Source organism: Orycteropus afer, unplaced genomic scaffold (genome assembly GCF_000298275.1).
Source record: "Orycteropus afer afer isolate SDZICR_OR568_19922 unplaced genomic scaffold, OryAfe1.0 scaffold00007, whole genome shotgun sequence".
NCBI classification, from domain to species: Eukaryota; Metazoa; Chordata; class Mammalia; order Tubulidentata; family Orycteropodidae; genus Orycteropus; species Orycteropus afer.
In genome coordinates, this window is record NW_006921594.1 from 12,003,794 (window position 1) to 12,018,363 (window position 14,570).

At 40.1% G+C, this 14,570-nt stretch overlaps 1 protein-coding gene across 1 annotated transcript in view; it reads right to left on the minus strand.

The window, feature by feature from the left end:
- Positions 1–14,236, minus strand: part of SLC26A4 (solute carrier family 26 member 4) — a 76,585-nt gene extending 62,349 nt beyond the window's left edge. The window contains exons 1-5 of the mRNA XM_007945077.1: positions 14,073–14,236; positions 11,641–11,780; positions 5,217–5,327; positions 3,888–4,063; positions 2,376–2,540 (exon numbers count right to left, since the gene is read on the minus strand). Coding sequence (XP_007943268.1) covers positions 2,376–2,540; positions 3,888–4,063; positions 5,217–5,327; positions 11,641–11,780; positions 14,073–14,236 — 756 coding nt within the window. The remainder of the gene's footprint in view (positions 1–2,375; positions 2,541–3,887; positions 4,064–5,216; positions 5,328–11,640; positions 11,781–14,072) is intronic.
- Positions 14,237–14,570: the final 334 nt, after the last annotated feature.

The window sequence follows — 14,570 nt, forward strand, 5'->3', positions numbered from 1 at the left end:
TGCAAAGGGGTTCATATTTGTTGTCTGTACTGCCCATGTAACCCTCTGTGTCTTTCTCATCTAGGTATTCCCCTTTTCACTGACCCTTTACTTTACCAAGCATGATATCCCTCTCCAGGAACTGGTCCCTTCTGACAACATGACCAAAGTAAGTGAAACAAAGTCTGATCATTCTCACTTCTAAGGAGCATTCCACTATACTTCTTCCAAGATAGATTTATTCATTCTTCTGTCAGTCCATGGTACTCTTCACCAACACTACAATTCAAATGCACCCATTCTTCTTTGATCTTCCTTATTCATTGTTTAGCTTTCACATGCACATGAAGCGATTGAAAATGCCATGGCTTGGGTCAGGTACACCTTAGCCTTCAAAGTGACATCTTTGCTCTTTAACACTTTAAAGAGATCTTTCACAGCAGATTTGCCTAGTGCAATATATCATCTGACTTCTTGACTGTTGCTTCTATGAGCATTGATTTTAGATCCAAGTAAAACAAAAATCCTGACAACTTCAATCTTTTCTCCATTTATCATGATGTTGCTTATTGGTCCAGTTTTGAGAATTTTTGTTTTCTTTATGTTGAGGTGTAATCCATACTGAAGGCTGTAGTCACCTTCACTTTCAGCAAGCAAGGTCATCTGCATATTGCTGGTTGTTAATAAGTCTTCCTCCAATCCTAAGGCTGAGTTCTTCTTTATATAGTCCAGCTTCTTAGATTATTTGCTTAGCATACAGATTGAATAAGAATATGAAAGGATACAACACTGATGCACACCTTTCCTGATTTTAAACCACACAGTATGGCCTTGTCTACATACAAGTTCCACATGAGCACAAATAAAAGTTCTGGAATTCTGATTGTTCACAATATTATCCATAATTTGTCATGATCCACACAAGGAACCTCACTAGTTCTTTGTGTGACAAACTCACTAGTTCTTAGAGATGTATACGTTGTCTCAGAAGCTAATACCTAGATCATTAAGGACTTAAACACCATTCTTAATGTTGGCATATTGTTTTTGTGTAGTATCATTTTGCCCAAACTGAGGTGACATCATGTTACTATAATCACCATTTTTCAAGCATCAATAACATGCTTTATATAGAAGGTATATTTAAATCTGAGAATATTTTCAAATCTAATTAGTGTGATTATTCATCCTTCTTTTGCATCTCTTTTGCACATTGAATCATCTGTGAATCTGATCTTCCTTTTCATCTATAATTGCTGAGACATTTACATTGTGCACTCTCTGAACTCTCAGATTAGAAAGAGCTTTTGAGATGCAGCTCCAACCACTTTATTTTACAAATTAAAAAGAAAAGAGGTCTTGAGACGTGAAATACTAATTTCAAATGACTATTTTGAGTACTTGTTATAAGCCAGCACCTGGGCCAACTACTTCTCAACCATTATCTTATTCAACAATCCATTGAGATAGATATTATTAACAACGCTACTTTCCAGAGGATGAAACTGATCCATGGTGATTTGCTCATATGGCCAGTAAGTAATAGAGTCAGCTTTTGAATCCATGTCCATCCAACTTTAATCCCAAATTCTCAGCCACTGCCCTACATGATGTGTCTAACGGTTACTCAGCTCATTGCAGATAAAACTAAAACAGAACTCAAGTTTGTTGAATCCCAAACCAGTCTTCACTTCATTTTACCACTTTGTTTTTACTAAAAATTTTAAGTGCAATGACACTTCTGAAGCCATTTTTACCAATTGAGAACAATGATTTACAAAACTGGCTATCTTCAGTGTTAACTTAATCTGTCGTTCTTTTCAGAGAAGAGCATTTTTAATGCTTCCTAAACTGTATGCATGTGAGAGCTGGAAAATGAATAAGGAAGATCGAAGAAGAGTTGATGCTTTTGAGTTGTGGTGCTGGCGAAGAATGCTGAAAGTACCATGGACTGCTAAAAGAACTAACAGATTTGTCCTGGAGGAAGTGCAGCCAGAATGCTCCTTGGAAGCAAGAATGGCCAGACTTTGTCTCACCTATTTTGGTCATGTTGTCAGAAGGGACCATTCCCTGGAGAAAGATGTCATGCTTGGTAGGGTGGAGGGTTGACGGAAGAGGGGGAGGCCTTCAACGAGATGGATTGACACAGTGGCTGCGATGATGGGCTCAAGTATAGCAGGGATCATGGAGCTGGCACCGGATCGGGCAGTGTTTCGTTCTGCTGTGCATGGGGTCACTAAGAGTCAGAAACAACTCGACGGCACTTAACAACAACAACAACAACAAACTGAACACGGAAGAATCCACACTCTCCAGACTCAGGTTGAAGAGGGAAAGAATACCTTTCTTTTTTGGATGAATAGGGGTCCACTCCTGGAGTAAGAAGCAACACTTACATAGATAATGGAGAGAATTCCATTGTAGTTCTTGGTTGGGACGTTGAGGATGATCTTTAACTGTGAGACCAGCACTTGGAAGGCAGCAGCAGTTGTGAATCCACCAATCAAAGGATCTGCCAAGTACCTCACTATGAATCCAATCTGCAAACCTCCAAGTATCAACTAGGACAAAAAAGGAAGGAAAAATGAAACGCTTGCAAGGGAAAAGAACCAACTCTCTTAAATATTAACAAGTTAAGCTTTATACCAATTAAAACTCTTGTAGGCTGCCTAATAGCACAAAAAATACTTGTTGGAAAGCAAATCTGAATTTCTTAACACACTGTCCCTTCCCACCCTTCCACCATTCTAAAATTTTAAAACTATGTATAATATCTAGAATTATTTCCACCTTATATTCTAAGAAAAGCAAAAATCATGTAGCTTATTTCTTTGACTTTCAGATCCCATAGCTCTGCCCACAAGAACTCTTCTTTCTTCTTTATGGAGTCTTGCACATTTCCCTTCCTTTATTCCCATTTGAATTGTATATGTTCTTCTGCCTTTTTTTTTTTTTTCCATCTCTGATTTTGATGACTGCTGTTAGGTGCCATTGAGTTGGCTCTGACTCATAGCAGCCCTATGCACAACAGAACAAAACACTGCTCAGTTGTGTGCCAGCCTCCTAATCCTTGCTATACCTGAGCCCATTGTTGCAGCCACTATGTCAGTCCATGTTGTTGAAGGCCTTCCATTTTTTCACTGACCCTCCACTTTACCAAGCATGATATTCTTCCCCTGGGAATGGTCCCTTCTGACAACATGACTAAAGGAGGTGAGATGAAGTCTGGCTATTCTTGCTTCCAAGGAGCATTCCAGCTGTACTTCTTTCCAGGACAAATTTGTTAGTTCTCCTGACAGTCCTTGGTACTTTCAGTATTCTTTGCCAGCACCACAACTCAAAAGCATCAACTCTTCTTTGGTCTTCCTTATTCACTGTCCAGCTTTCATGTGCATATAAGGCAAATGAAAATACCATGGCTTGGGTTAGGTGCACCTTAGTCTTCCAAGAGACATCTTTGCTCTTCAGCACTTGAAAGAGGTCTTTTGCAACAAAATTGCCCAGTGCAATATGTTTTCTGTTTTCTTGACTGCTGCTTCTATTGGTGTTGATTGTGGAACCAATTAATATTAAATCTTTGACAACTTCAATCTTTTCTCCATTTATACTGATGTTGCTTATTGGTCCAGTTGTGAGGATTTTCATTTTCTTTATGTTGCGGTGTAATCCATACTGCAGACTTTAGTCTTTACTCTTCATCAGTAAATGCTTCAAGTCATCTAATAATTCAGAGTCCTGCTGACTATTTTAGCATCTGATCTAAAACAATGCAATTTAGAAAATAATTTTGGGTTCCATTAAATTTCTTCATTTTTGCTTTTAAGTGAATCTGTAAGTCCACATGCTTTTCAGTTAGTTATTTCTAATAAAAATCATATCAATCTATAATTTACTTATAAATACATTACCTGTATAATTCCAACCAAAAGAGTAAGGGTGCTTGCAATCACTACTCTTGCTTTATCTCTAGCTGCAGAATCTATCATGGTAGTATTTAATGTAGTCCCATTACTGATAAAGTGCTCATCAGGGGCCATGTTCAGAACAACAGATCCCACCATTAAACTGACCACAGGGAAAGGTCCTGGGGGAAAAAAGTATCTATTAATTAATTAAGTATTAATCACAGGTATTTAACAATTGAGAACAATGATTTACAAAACCTGCTTTTTCAGTGTTACTCTTGAATCTATCATCGGATTAGGTTAAAAAAATCCTCTTTCCTTCAAGCAACTTCTCTATTCACTAGTGATATTTTTATCCATGATGATGATGAGCCTATGTTTAGATAATAATTGAGGGATTTATGGCTCAGCAGACTCAACTTCAAGAGCATCTAAATATATAACAAAACCACGGGGAGTGGGATGAGAAAAACAGCTTTTATGTCCCTCACCTAGGTAAGTATTTGATACTGACTGACTCCCCAGGGTGAGGAAGTTCTTTCAATCAATAATCTATTACTGATCTCCTTCTATGGACAAAGTGGTATGCTAGACACAGGGGAAGATACAACTAAGGATAAGGTTATGGGTTGGGGGTGGAGTGGATAGTTGTATTTGAGTTTCAACAGGATCATTGAGATAGGCATGTCTAACCAGCAGATGGATGTAGGAGCAGCATTACCTCTTGTATACATGTCAAAGTGGGAAAATAGCATTAAACATTCATTTACAAGAAAATTCTAACAAAATAGAAATAAAACTTTAGAAACAGCAGGAAATAAGTCTACTATGAGCAATTCCAAGAATGAAAGCAAAACTTTGCTTCTAAATTGTTTGGGCAAGATTTTGCCATATTCCAATATGAGTGTTGTAAAATAATTACATTTTTTAAGGAGATCATAAATACAAGTTTGATTAACATAATTTAGTAAACGTTAAGGCAGTCTAGTAAAACACCAGGTTCAAAGACCTCTTGAAGGCTTTTCCCTGTCATTTTGTATTTTGGAATGGAAAACTTTGGAATAAAATTTTATTGTTTCTTTTTTTAATAAAAACATTCTAAAATTCGAAGGTAGACTATAGTTTTCACATTCTTTCATTAAAAAAAATTGTTAAGTACAATGTTGACTAAGAGTATGGTGTTTTGAAAGTTAAGAAGAACCATTGCATCATTGACCAAGCAAGGCCCTGAAGCCCTGATTCATGACAAAGCCATGAAAGCATGATGCACGTGACAGAGTTGAGACACGTTAAATGTAAACAAATGCAATTGCAGTGTATACTTATAATTACCAACGGAGATGTGTCTTGATGTCCCAAAGATAAAATATGTCAGGATAGGGAAAAAAGCAGAGTAGAGGCCATATCCAACAGGAACTGCAGCTAGTAGAGCATATGCCATGCCTGAAAGTACATTCAAAATGATTGAACACACAAAAATGATGCTATATATCTACTGCACAAAGAAAATCCTTTACATTAATATGTTCAATTTTCAATTTCAATGCATCAGCCTGTCCTGAGTGGTCTCCTTATTTTGTGTGCAGTCTGTGGCATCAATAGGATGCAGAATATCATCAGCTGGGATACTTACTGCATCACCTGCTCAAATGAATTGACTCAACTGATCAAGTAATTCAATAACCCACCAATCAGATCAGTGGGGAAAAAGTCAATTGCTGGTTAAAAACAATTCAGTCCAAAGACTGAAAACAGTTTTGCATGTAGAAACACTTTGAGTTCACTGTTTCTCTGTGTTCTAGGGACAGAATCCTGGTTACACTATCCTTCTTCCCTTTTTGTTAGGGAAGAGAAATTAGATCCAGGCTAAGAACAAATATGACAATTTCACATAACACCAGGAGCTCTGGCAACTCTACCCCGGTGAGAGAGATCAGCTCCTCCACTGAGCTACTCCAGCAACCTCTGGGTCCATGAATGTCAGGCTCTATAGAAAACTCTCAACATTTTTGTGTACATAGGGTTGGAGGATGATGACACATTTTTTTTCTGCTTGGCTAAATGCTTCATAGGTAGGCAGCCACATCTTACTCCATATTATCTCCTCACATCCCACTCAACCAAGTGAGAGAAAACAAGTCTTTTGTCCTCTGAGTCATTAATCAAGGACTAAGATTATACTAATGAAAAACAACAAAGTGTTAACAACCTAAATGTCCTGGCCACAGACACTCAAAAATTATTCATTGAATGAATGTCCCCAAACAGGGAAATGATTAAATAAATTATGCTTCATACACTGTAATTCTATGAAATGAAAATGATGCAATATATAGAAATACATTTACTGATATGGAGAGATGTGAAGTAAAAGGCAAAAAGTGGAGGGGAAAAAGCAGGACTTCAAACTCTGATAAGCATGCATTACTTTTGCAAAAGTAAAGATGTATATTATACCCATAGAAAATGTGGAAATATTTTTAATATAAAATGAATGAATTCAGAAATACAGAAAGAATATAATAAACACCATCCAGCTTAAGAAATAAATAATTGCCATTACATTTGCAGCTGTCTGTATAATCTTTCTTACCATATCCTCTTTCTTGCATCCACCCTCAGAAGGAACCTCTATCCTGAATTTGGTGTTGGTGCTTAACATTCCAAGACATGTCTGTATAGTTTTTATGAAGGTGTGCATTTGCATCTAGTAGGATATTTACCAAAATATTAATGGGTTATCTAGGCGCTCTGGTAGCATAGTGCCTAAGGCACTTGACTGCTAACCAGAAGGCTGGATGTTCAAACCCACCAGCCACTCCTCGGAAGGAAAGTCAGGCAATCTACTTCTGTAGTGATACCACCTTGGGAACCCAAGGAGGGGTCACTGTGAGTCAGATCTGACTTGATGGCAGTGAGTTTGATCTGTTTTTTTAATGTGGTAGGATCTTAGGAGACTTCTAATTTGTGGAGGGGGCACTTTATCATGTTCATGATATATATTTTCTAGTTTTCTACAATGAGCATTCATTCATTTATTCATTCAACAACTATTAATTATGCACCTACCATGTACCAGGCATTGTTCTGAGTTTTGAGAACACAGGGGTGAGAAAACAATATCCTTGCCCTTGTAGAGAGTTTACATTCTAGAAACAGATATATTACTGGTACAATTTTTAAAAAATTATATTAAAAATGAATGTGTGTTTGCGTGTGTGTTTGTATACACAATACACACAGAGAGACTGGGAGATGTTTTGAAGAGAACATATATCAGATAAGGGTTTGATATCCAGAATATATAAAAAACTTTCACAACAACAAACAAACCAATCAAAAGATGGGCAAATGATTTGAATAGACATTTCACCAAAGAAGATATACAATTGGCCAAACAGAACATGGAAAGTACTCATTACCACAAGCTATTGTTGTTGTTGTCATTATGCGCCGTCAAGTCGGACCCAACTCATACTGACCCCTCCTTGGGTTGCCAAGGCAGTATCACTATGGAAGTAGATTGCTAAACCTTCCTTCCGAGGAGTGTCTGGTGGGTTTGAACCGCCAGCCTTCTGGTTAGCAGTCAAATGCCTTAGACACTAGCTATTAGGAAGATGGAAATCAAAACCACAATGTAATACAACTTCACCAGGATGGCTAAGATTAAAAAAAAAAAAAAAAAAGGAAGCAACAAATGTTTGTGAAGATGTAGAGAAACTGGAAATCTCATCTATTGCTGGTGAAAATGCAAAATGGTACAACAGCTTTGGGAAACATTTTGGCAATTTTTCAAAAAGTTAAACACAGAACATACCAAAAAAAAGCAGTTGCTTTGACTGAATTCCAAGTCATGGTGACTCCATGTGTTTCAGAGTAAAACTGAATTCTACAGTGTTTTCTTGACTGTGGGCTTTCAGAAGCAGGTCACCAGGGCTTTCTTACAGGGCACATCTGGGTAGATCTGAATCACCAACTTTTTGGTTAGCAGCCCAGCATTTAATCAATTGTGCCACCTAAGAACTCCAGAACTGCCATTTGACCCAGCAATTCAACTTCTAGGCATAAACCCAAGAGACTTGAAAGCAGAGTTCCAAACAGACACATGTACACCAAAGTTCATTACATCATTATCCATGGTAGTCAAAAGTGGAAACAAACCAAATGTCCATCGACAGATGAACGGGGAAAAAAAAAAAAATGTGGTACATACATGCAATGGAATATTACTCGGCTATAAAGGAAAATGAAGTCCTGACACATCCTACAACATGGATCAACCTTGAAAACATTATGCTGAGGTACAATAATTAAGGGAGCACCTGGAAAGTGAGTGCCTCACTTGCCTCACCTTAGTCTTCAGCCTTGCCTGAACTTAGTCAATTCATCCATCCCATTGACTATGCTCCACCCACATTAGAATTCTCTTCATTCCTCCCTTGAAAACACTGTTCCTTTTGGCCTAAGGGGAGCTCTGGTAGCATAGTGGCTAAGACACTTGCCTGCTAACCAGACGGCTGGCGGTTCAAACCCACCAGCCACTCCTCAGAAGGAAGGTTGGGCAATCCTACTTCCGTAGTGATACTGCCTCGGAAACCCAAGGAGGGGTCGCTATGAGTTGGGGCCGGGCCTAAGGGCCTTTGCCCCATCTACTTATCACATGGCCATGTCCTTCTTATTATCCTATAATCTCTAGTTAAATTTCACCTCAGAAAGGCCTTCTTTGACCATTCTATCAAAAATAGACTCCCTCCCCAAATTAATTCCTATGACAAAATCATATTTACCCCACCATTATAGATATCATCACCTAGAATTATTCGTCTATTTACCTATTATTTAATTCCTGTCTCTACCATTAGAAATGAGCTCCATAAGGTCTGTCAATAAAACTACTGGTGCTCCGTGGCTAAACACCTGGCATACAGAATTGTTGTTGTTGTTATGTGCCGTCAAGTTGGATCTGACTCATAGTGACCCCTCCTTGGGTTTCCAAGGTGGTATCACTAAGGAAGTAGATTGCCCAACCTTCCTTCTGAGGAGTGGCTGGTGGGTTTGAACTGCCAGCCTTCTGGTTACCAGTCAAGCACCTTAGACTCTACACTATAAATATTTATTGTATTAAATGAATGAATGAAGCAAGCAGGTTAACTCCCTAGAGATTCACCTTACAAAGACAACTTTATAGAGATGATGTTTCTGGAAAATACATTACCCGATCATAGGAAGCAGAATGGGTTAAAATCTTGGCTCCACCACCTACCAGTTTGTGACTTTGGGCAAACAGATTTCTCATCTACTGAAAAGGAGATAATAATAGTACTTACTTTGCAGGGTTGCTGTGAGGAGTAATGAGATAACTGACCAAAGCCCTTAGCACAGTGTCTGATACTTAGTAACAAAATTATTATAAGATACTTTATGAAAACTCGGTAGACATGAGGCTTGAAATATCATCTTTCATATACATAGATGATCTGTTTTCAGGATGCAATCTAATCCTCCTCACTAAATATTTGTGAGGTTATCTATTTTGCATCAGTGTCTGTAGTAGGCACTGGCTAAACATGAAGTAGGCAAGGTTTCTGTCCTTCAGGAGCCACAAGGTGGTGTCACTTCATGGCTGTTAAGACCTACTGTACTCACTGGCACTTGCCATTGAGTGGCCTGTGAACCACACAGGCCCATCCTTCTCTCTCTGCCACCTAACTTTGAGATTCTAAACATAGTTGGCCAGGGTGAGGATCCACATTGAGGTCATACTCTGAAACAGTTCATTCTGGTTTGATCTCCTAGAGAGAATTTGTATTTCCACCTCAGATATTCGGAATCAGAATCTACATTTTAACAAGATCCAATTACCCAGTGATCTTGTTAATATATAGATTCTGATTCCATACATCTGGGGTGGAAATGGCAAATTCTCAGCAGGGGGTCAAACTAGAATGAAGCAGTTCAAAGCCCTGCATGGCACATCCTCCTCCTCTGTGGGAATCTCCCTCGTCTGCTTGAGTCATCTTGAGAATCCCACAGTCAAATTTTGGTTTATGACATTGCTCAACTCTTATTACTAATTCTGAAACAGTCTATTTTCAAGTCATCTTTCTGCACACATCTTCACCCGACCTCATTTCCCAGCACTTGGAAAACTCACATTTATCCTTCAGGGATACTCAGTTTTGACATCTCAACCTTGACAAGCCATTGTCAATTCCCCTAGACTAGGTTAAGAGTAGCGAGCTCTGGTGGCATAGTGCCTAAGCACTTGACTGCTAACTAGAAGGTTGGCAGTCCAAATCCACTAGCCACTCCTCGGAAGGAAGATTGGGCAATCTATTTCCGTAGTGATACTGCCTCAGAAACCCAAGGAGAGGTCGCTATGAGTTGGAGATGACTCAATGGCCCATAACAACAACAACAACATATTAAGTGTAATCATTTGCAATCCCTTAGCAGGCTGAATTGTAATTACCAAAGCAAGTGGTTTATCTAACTCATGTCAGCATTTCTAGCACTTGGCACATCCCAGCTGCTCCATAACATTTTAATTTAAGAAAAGAGAGAGAGAGAGAGATTTCTTCTTTCACAGTCCTGGAGCTTTAGCAGCAGGGAGTGAGGTAGAGAGCAAAAACAGGATGATGGGGGTTGCAGCTAGAATGCTTACACTGCTATGTACTAATGCTGTAACAGATTTCCAAGATACTCATGGAAATATTATGATATAAAGACAGGGGCTGAGGAAGGGGGAAAAGGGGTAAGAGCTGAAGGGATACTAAGTTTCTGTTTGAGTGAATGAAAAACTTTTAGAAATGGATAGTAATGATAGTAACACAACATGGTGAATGTATAGTGTTATTCAATTGTACACTTAAAAAATGGTTAAAATGGCAAACTTTTTGTTATGTATATTTTACCACAATAAAATTTTTTTAAAAAATCCTTTATGTACATGTGATCTCAATCTTCATACACAGGCACAAACAGGAAAAAGGCTAAAGATATTAATAGAGCTTATGTCTACATTATATATGATGGATAATTTGCATTCTACTTTTTGTCTTTGTCTATATTTTCTACAGCTTACATTTTTATTCAGAAAAAAAGACTATTATCAAAACCAAAATGAAATAAATTGTAGTGAGCTAGCAAAATAAATAAACAACCATCTATATTGGGACATTTGGGTAGATATTTTAAAAAAGGAAGGGATAAAAAAGCAAGAGGCAGAAAATGTGTGGTCCAGGCCAAGACACTTCCTTTACTTTCCTTTAACCCAGTTTCAAACTGCAGGTTGAATTTCATGTGTGGGGTGTAAGATAATTAAAATGGCTTTAATCATCATTAAAGATGAAAAATAAACAGTATAGAAAAGTTCAGAGTGTATCACTTATAGTAAGCATAAGTATTATTTCATAAGGATTATTATTAAAACTTAAGATATAAGTGTACAGGTCATGGTGTAGCATGTGTTTCTTACTTTGAGTTGTGGTCATTAAAATTGGGAAGCTACTGCTTAGGTGATATGCCTCTAGTTGGAACCATGAAGCTAGAGGAACATTCTGGGTTTCCCAGGAAGGGAATTTTAGGGAAGAGGAGAAAAGTGGTGAATCTCTCTACTAAGGGACTATAGAGGAAAAATAAAGGCTTTGAAGGGTAAGTAAGCCTTTAGCACAGACACTCCGGGTACCCAGGGGTTATAAACTACAACTGGAGACTGATTCTCAAACGTTTGGGAGCCAGCTTATCAACATCTTACCTTGTAGCGTGGCCACTAGCCCAGTACTGACTCCTGAAATGACATCACTAAGCAGCCATTCCTTGACTCGATATTTGGGAAGCCACTCCAAAATGGGCAGGAGAGTCTTGAGTGCATGAAGGGCTCTCTTTCTTGAACAACTGTCAAAAAGCAAGAAGACTGGGTTTCCAATCCAATCATGGTCACCACCAATTGCAAATCACAAAGTTATGACTTGAACTCTGCATTTATAACTATTAAGAAAAAAGAATAAGAACTACATAGAAAATACTAACACTGAAGTACTTACCATGCTTTTGCCAAGAACTGTATCTACCCTTTTAAATGAATTGTACTTGAAAACACAGGATTAAGCGTCCCCTCCCTATTTCTACCTTTTTTAATCTTTGAGAAAATATCCCTACACAAGAACCCATTTTCTGGTCCAGCCACAGACTGATCAATGTGGAGTCTCTAAAAGGAGATTAATTTTCAGACTTCTACCCAAGGCGCCTTCTTTTTATTATTATTCCTTTTTTAAGAAAAAAGAAAAATAAACACATGCTGTGTATTTTGGCCTCACAAGCATGGGGCCGGTTTTTATAGAATTCTGAACATGATGAATGTATACCTTGTTACTTAGTGTTATTTAAATCTGGCAGCCCATATAAGAAAGATGGAGCTGTGGTGGCACAGTGGCTAAGGCTAATCAGAAGGTTGGCTGTTCAAACCCACCAGTTGCTCCCTGAAAGGAACATGGGACAATCTACTTCCATAAAGAGTTATTGTCTCAGAAACTCAACGGGGTTCCCTATGAGTCAGAACCAACTGGATGGCAGTGAGTTTGGTTTTTTAGTTTAGATGAAAGAGATTTAAAGGCATATCAACAGTGAGTGAATCTTATTTGGCTCTGAATTCAAATAAATTAATTTTTTTTTAAATGACATTTATGAGACAATTGTAAATTTCAACTGTAATGACTAAATATTTGATTGTGTTGAGTAATGCTTTTTTTTGTATGATAGCAGAATTATGGCTATATTAAGTTAGTCTTTAGAGTTACATACTGAAATAGATACAGAAGAAAAAATACAATAGATGGAATTTGCTTCAAAATAATACAGGAGTAGGCCAAGTCTGTGAAGACAGATGAAACAAAATTAAGTTTGCGTTAGATCACTGTTGAAGCTGGATGATGAGTGTTGCTGGTTACCTAGTGCTGCTCTGACAAGAATCTACCATACAAATGAGACGGCCTTAACAAACAGGAGTTTATTCTCTCATAGTTTGGAGGCTTTAAGTCCAACTTCAAAGTGCCAGGCTCTAGGGGCTGTGTGAGAGCCCCTCAACCTTGGGCTTCAGCTCTGCCTCCTGCTCCTGGCCCACTGAAGCTAGAGGCGTCTCTTCACTCAGGCAGCTACTGGCTGCTGAGGCTAATAAGCCCAGTGTCAACAAATAAAATGGCACAGTCCTGATGTTACCAAACTATATGGCAGACCATTAATTCAAGCCCACTAAAAGTCCCAAGGTTAGCAGAGCATGGCAGGCTGCTGAACAATGACAGGGCTACACGCAGGGTCCAAGCGTACCATAAGCTAGAGACCGTTCCCCAAGCTGTTTGCTTATATATGGGAAGCAGACCACATAGCTAAGGCAGCTACTCAGCTGCTCACGGTAGATTTTACCATGGAGTTATTACCAGTCTCATCATGGGGAATAACTACCACCAGCTGCCCAGCCACTCAACCAGGCTCAGCCAAATTGACACACAAACTACCACAATGGGTTAAAAACATGAAGGAGGAAGGGGGTTCATTATACTATTAAGTCTATTTTGCACATGTTTGAAAAGTTCCAAAATAAAAACGTTAAAGAAAGAAAGAAAAAAATTCTGGCGTAGTTGAGTGTTCTCTAAGTGGTTTGTGATACCTAATTGCAGGTGGCACATTTGGGTTGAGGCACGGATGTGGTTCCCCTAGGGGTCCCCCGGGCTCAGAGTTAAGAATTTGTAGCAGGAGGCGCTCTCCCGTGTTCCAGCGTTCATTACTTGTCTCTAACTGAATGCTATGCTGCCTAAATTAGTTGAGAGGGTTTCAAGGATTCCTGTCCTGCCTAGATTGGTTGGGGTTTTTTTTTTTTTTTTTTAAGGACTCCAGGTCTCTTTTTAAGTGATTCCCTTCACTTCCCGCTCTCCTCAGTCTGCCCTTCACAAGAAGGCAGTGGGGACCGCTGTATCCCCAGGCACACTCCACCTTTCCTCACGAGAGGAAAGAGTTAGGAGGGTCCCAGAACACAATCTCCGCATAGGCGAGAGTCCACTTCGGAGCCGAGAATAATGGCCCAGGAACGACTGCGTGGAGAGGAGAATCAGCCCTGGAACCCCGGAGTCCCGCCTGGGCCCTCACGCCCCCCTCACACACACACTTCCGGCGCGGCCCGGGGGGCGCCACTACCTGCAGCCCTTGGCCAGGCGCTCCCGCAGTGTCCTGCGCTCCTGCAAGCGTCGCTCGTGCTGCTGCTCCCAGGCGAGCTGGCTGTAGACCGGCCGAGACACCACGTAGGTGCAGCTGCGCTCGGGGAGCGGCGGCCGCTGAGACCTGCTGTCCGGCTCGGCCATGACCTACAAGGCGGAGGAGGGCGAGAACAGAAGAGATGAAGCCGGGAGGAGAATCGGAGGTGAAGGGGAGGAGCAGGAGGAGGCGACCCCTCTCAGCAGCCTGACCAGTTGGAACCGACCCCGGCGAGCCTGGGCCGCGCCCAGCCGCCCTCGGCACGCCACCCCGGGGCACGCACGGCCGATCTTGCAGGGGAGCCCCTGAGGACCTGCGGGTCCTGTGAGCTGCACCTGAGGCAGTGAGTCTCGTTTTCGCAGCTTCGGGAGACCCACCCAGGCCCTTCCAGCGGGCAGCTGGGGCGCTGTCCGCGTCCTGAAATCTTACCAAACCAGGCTA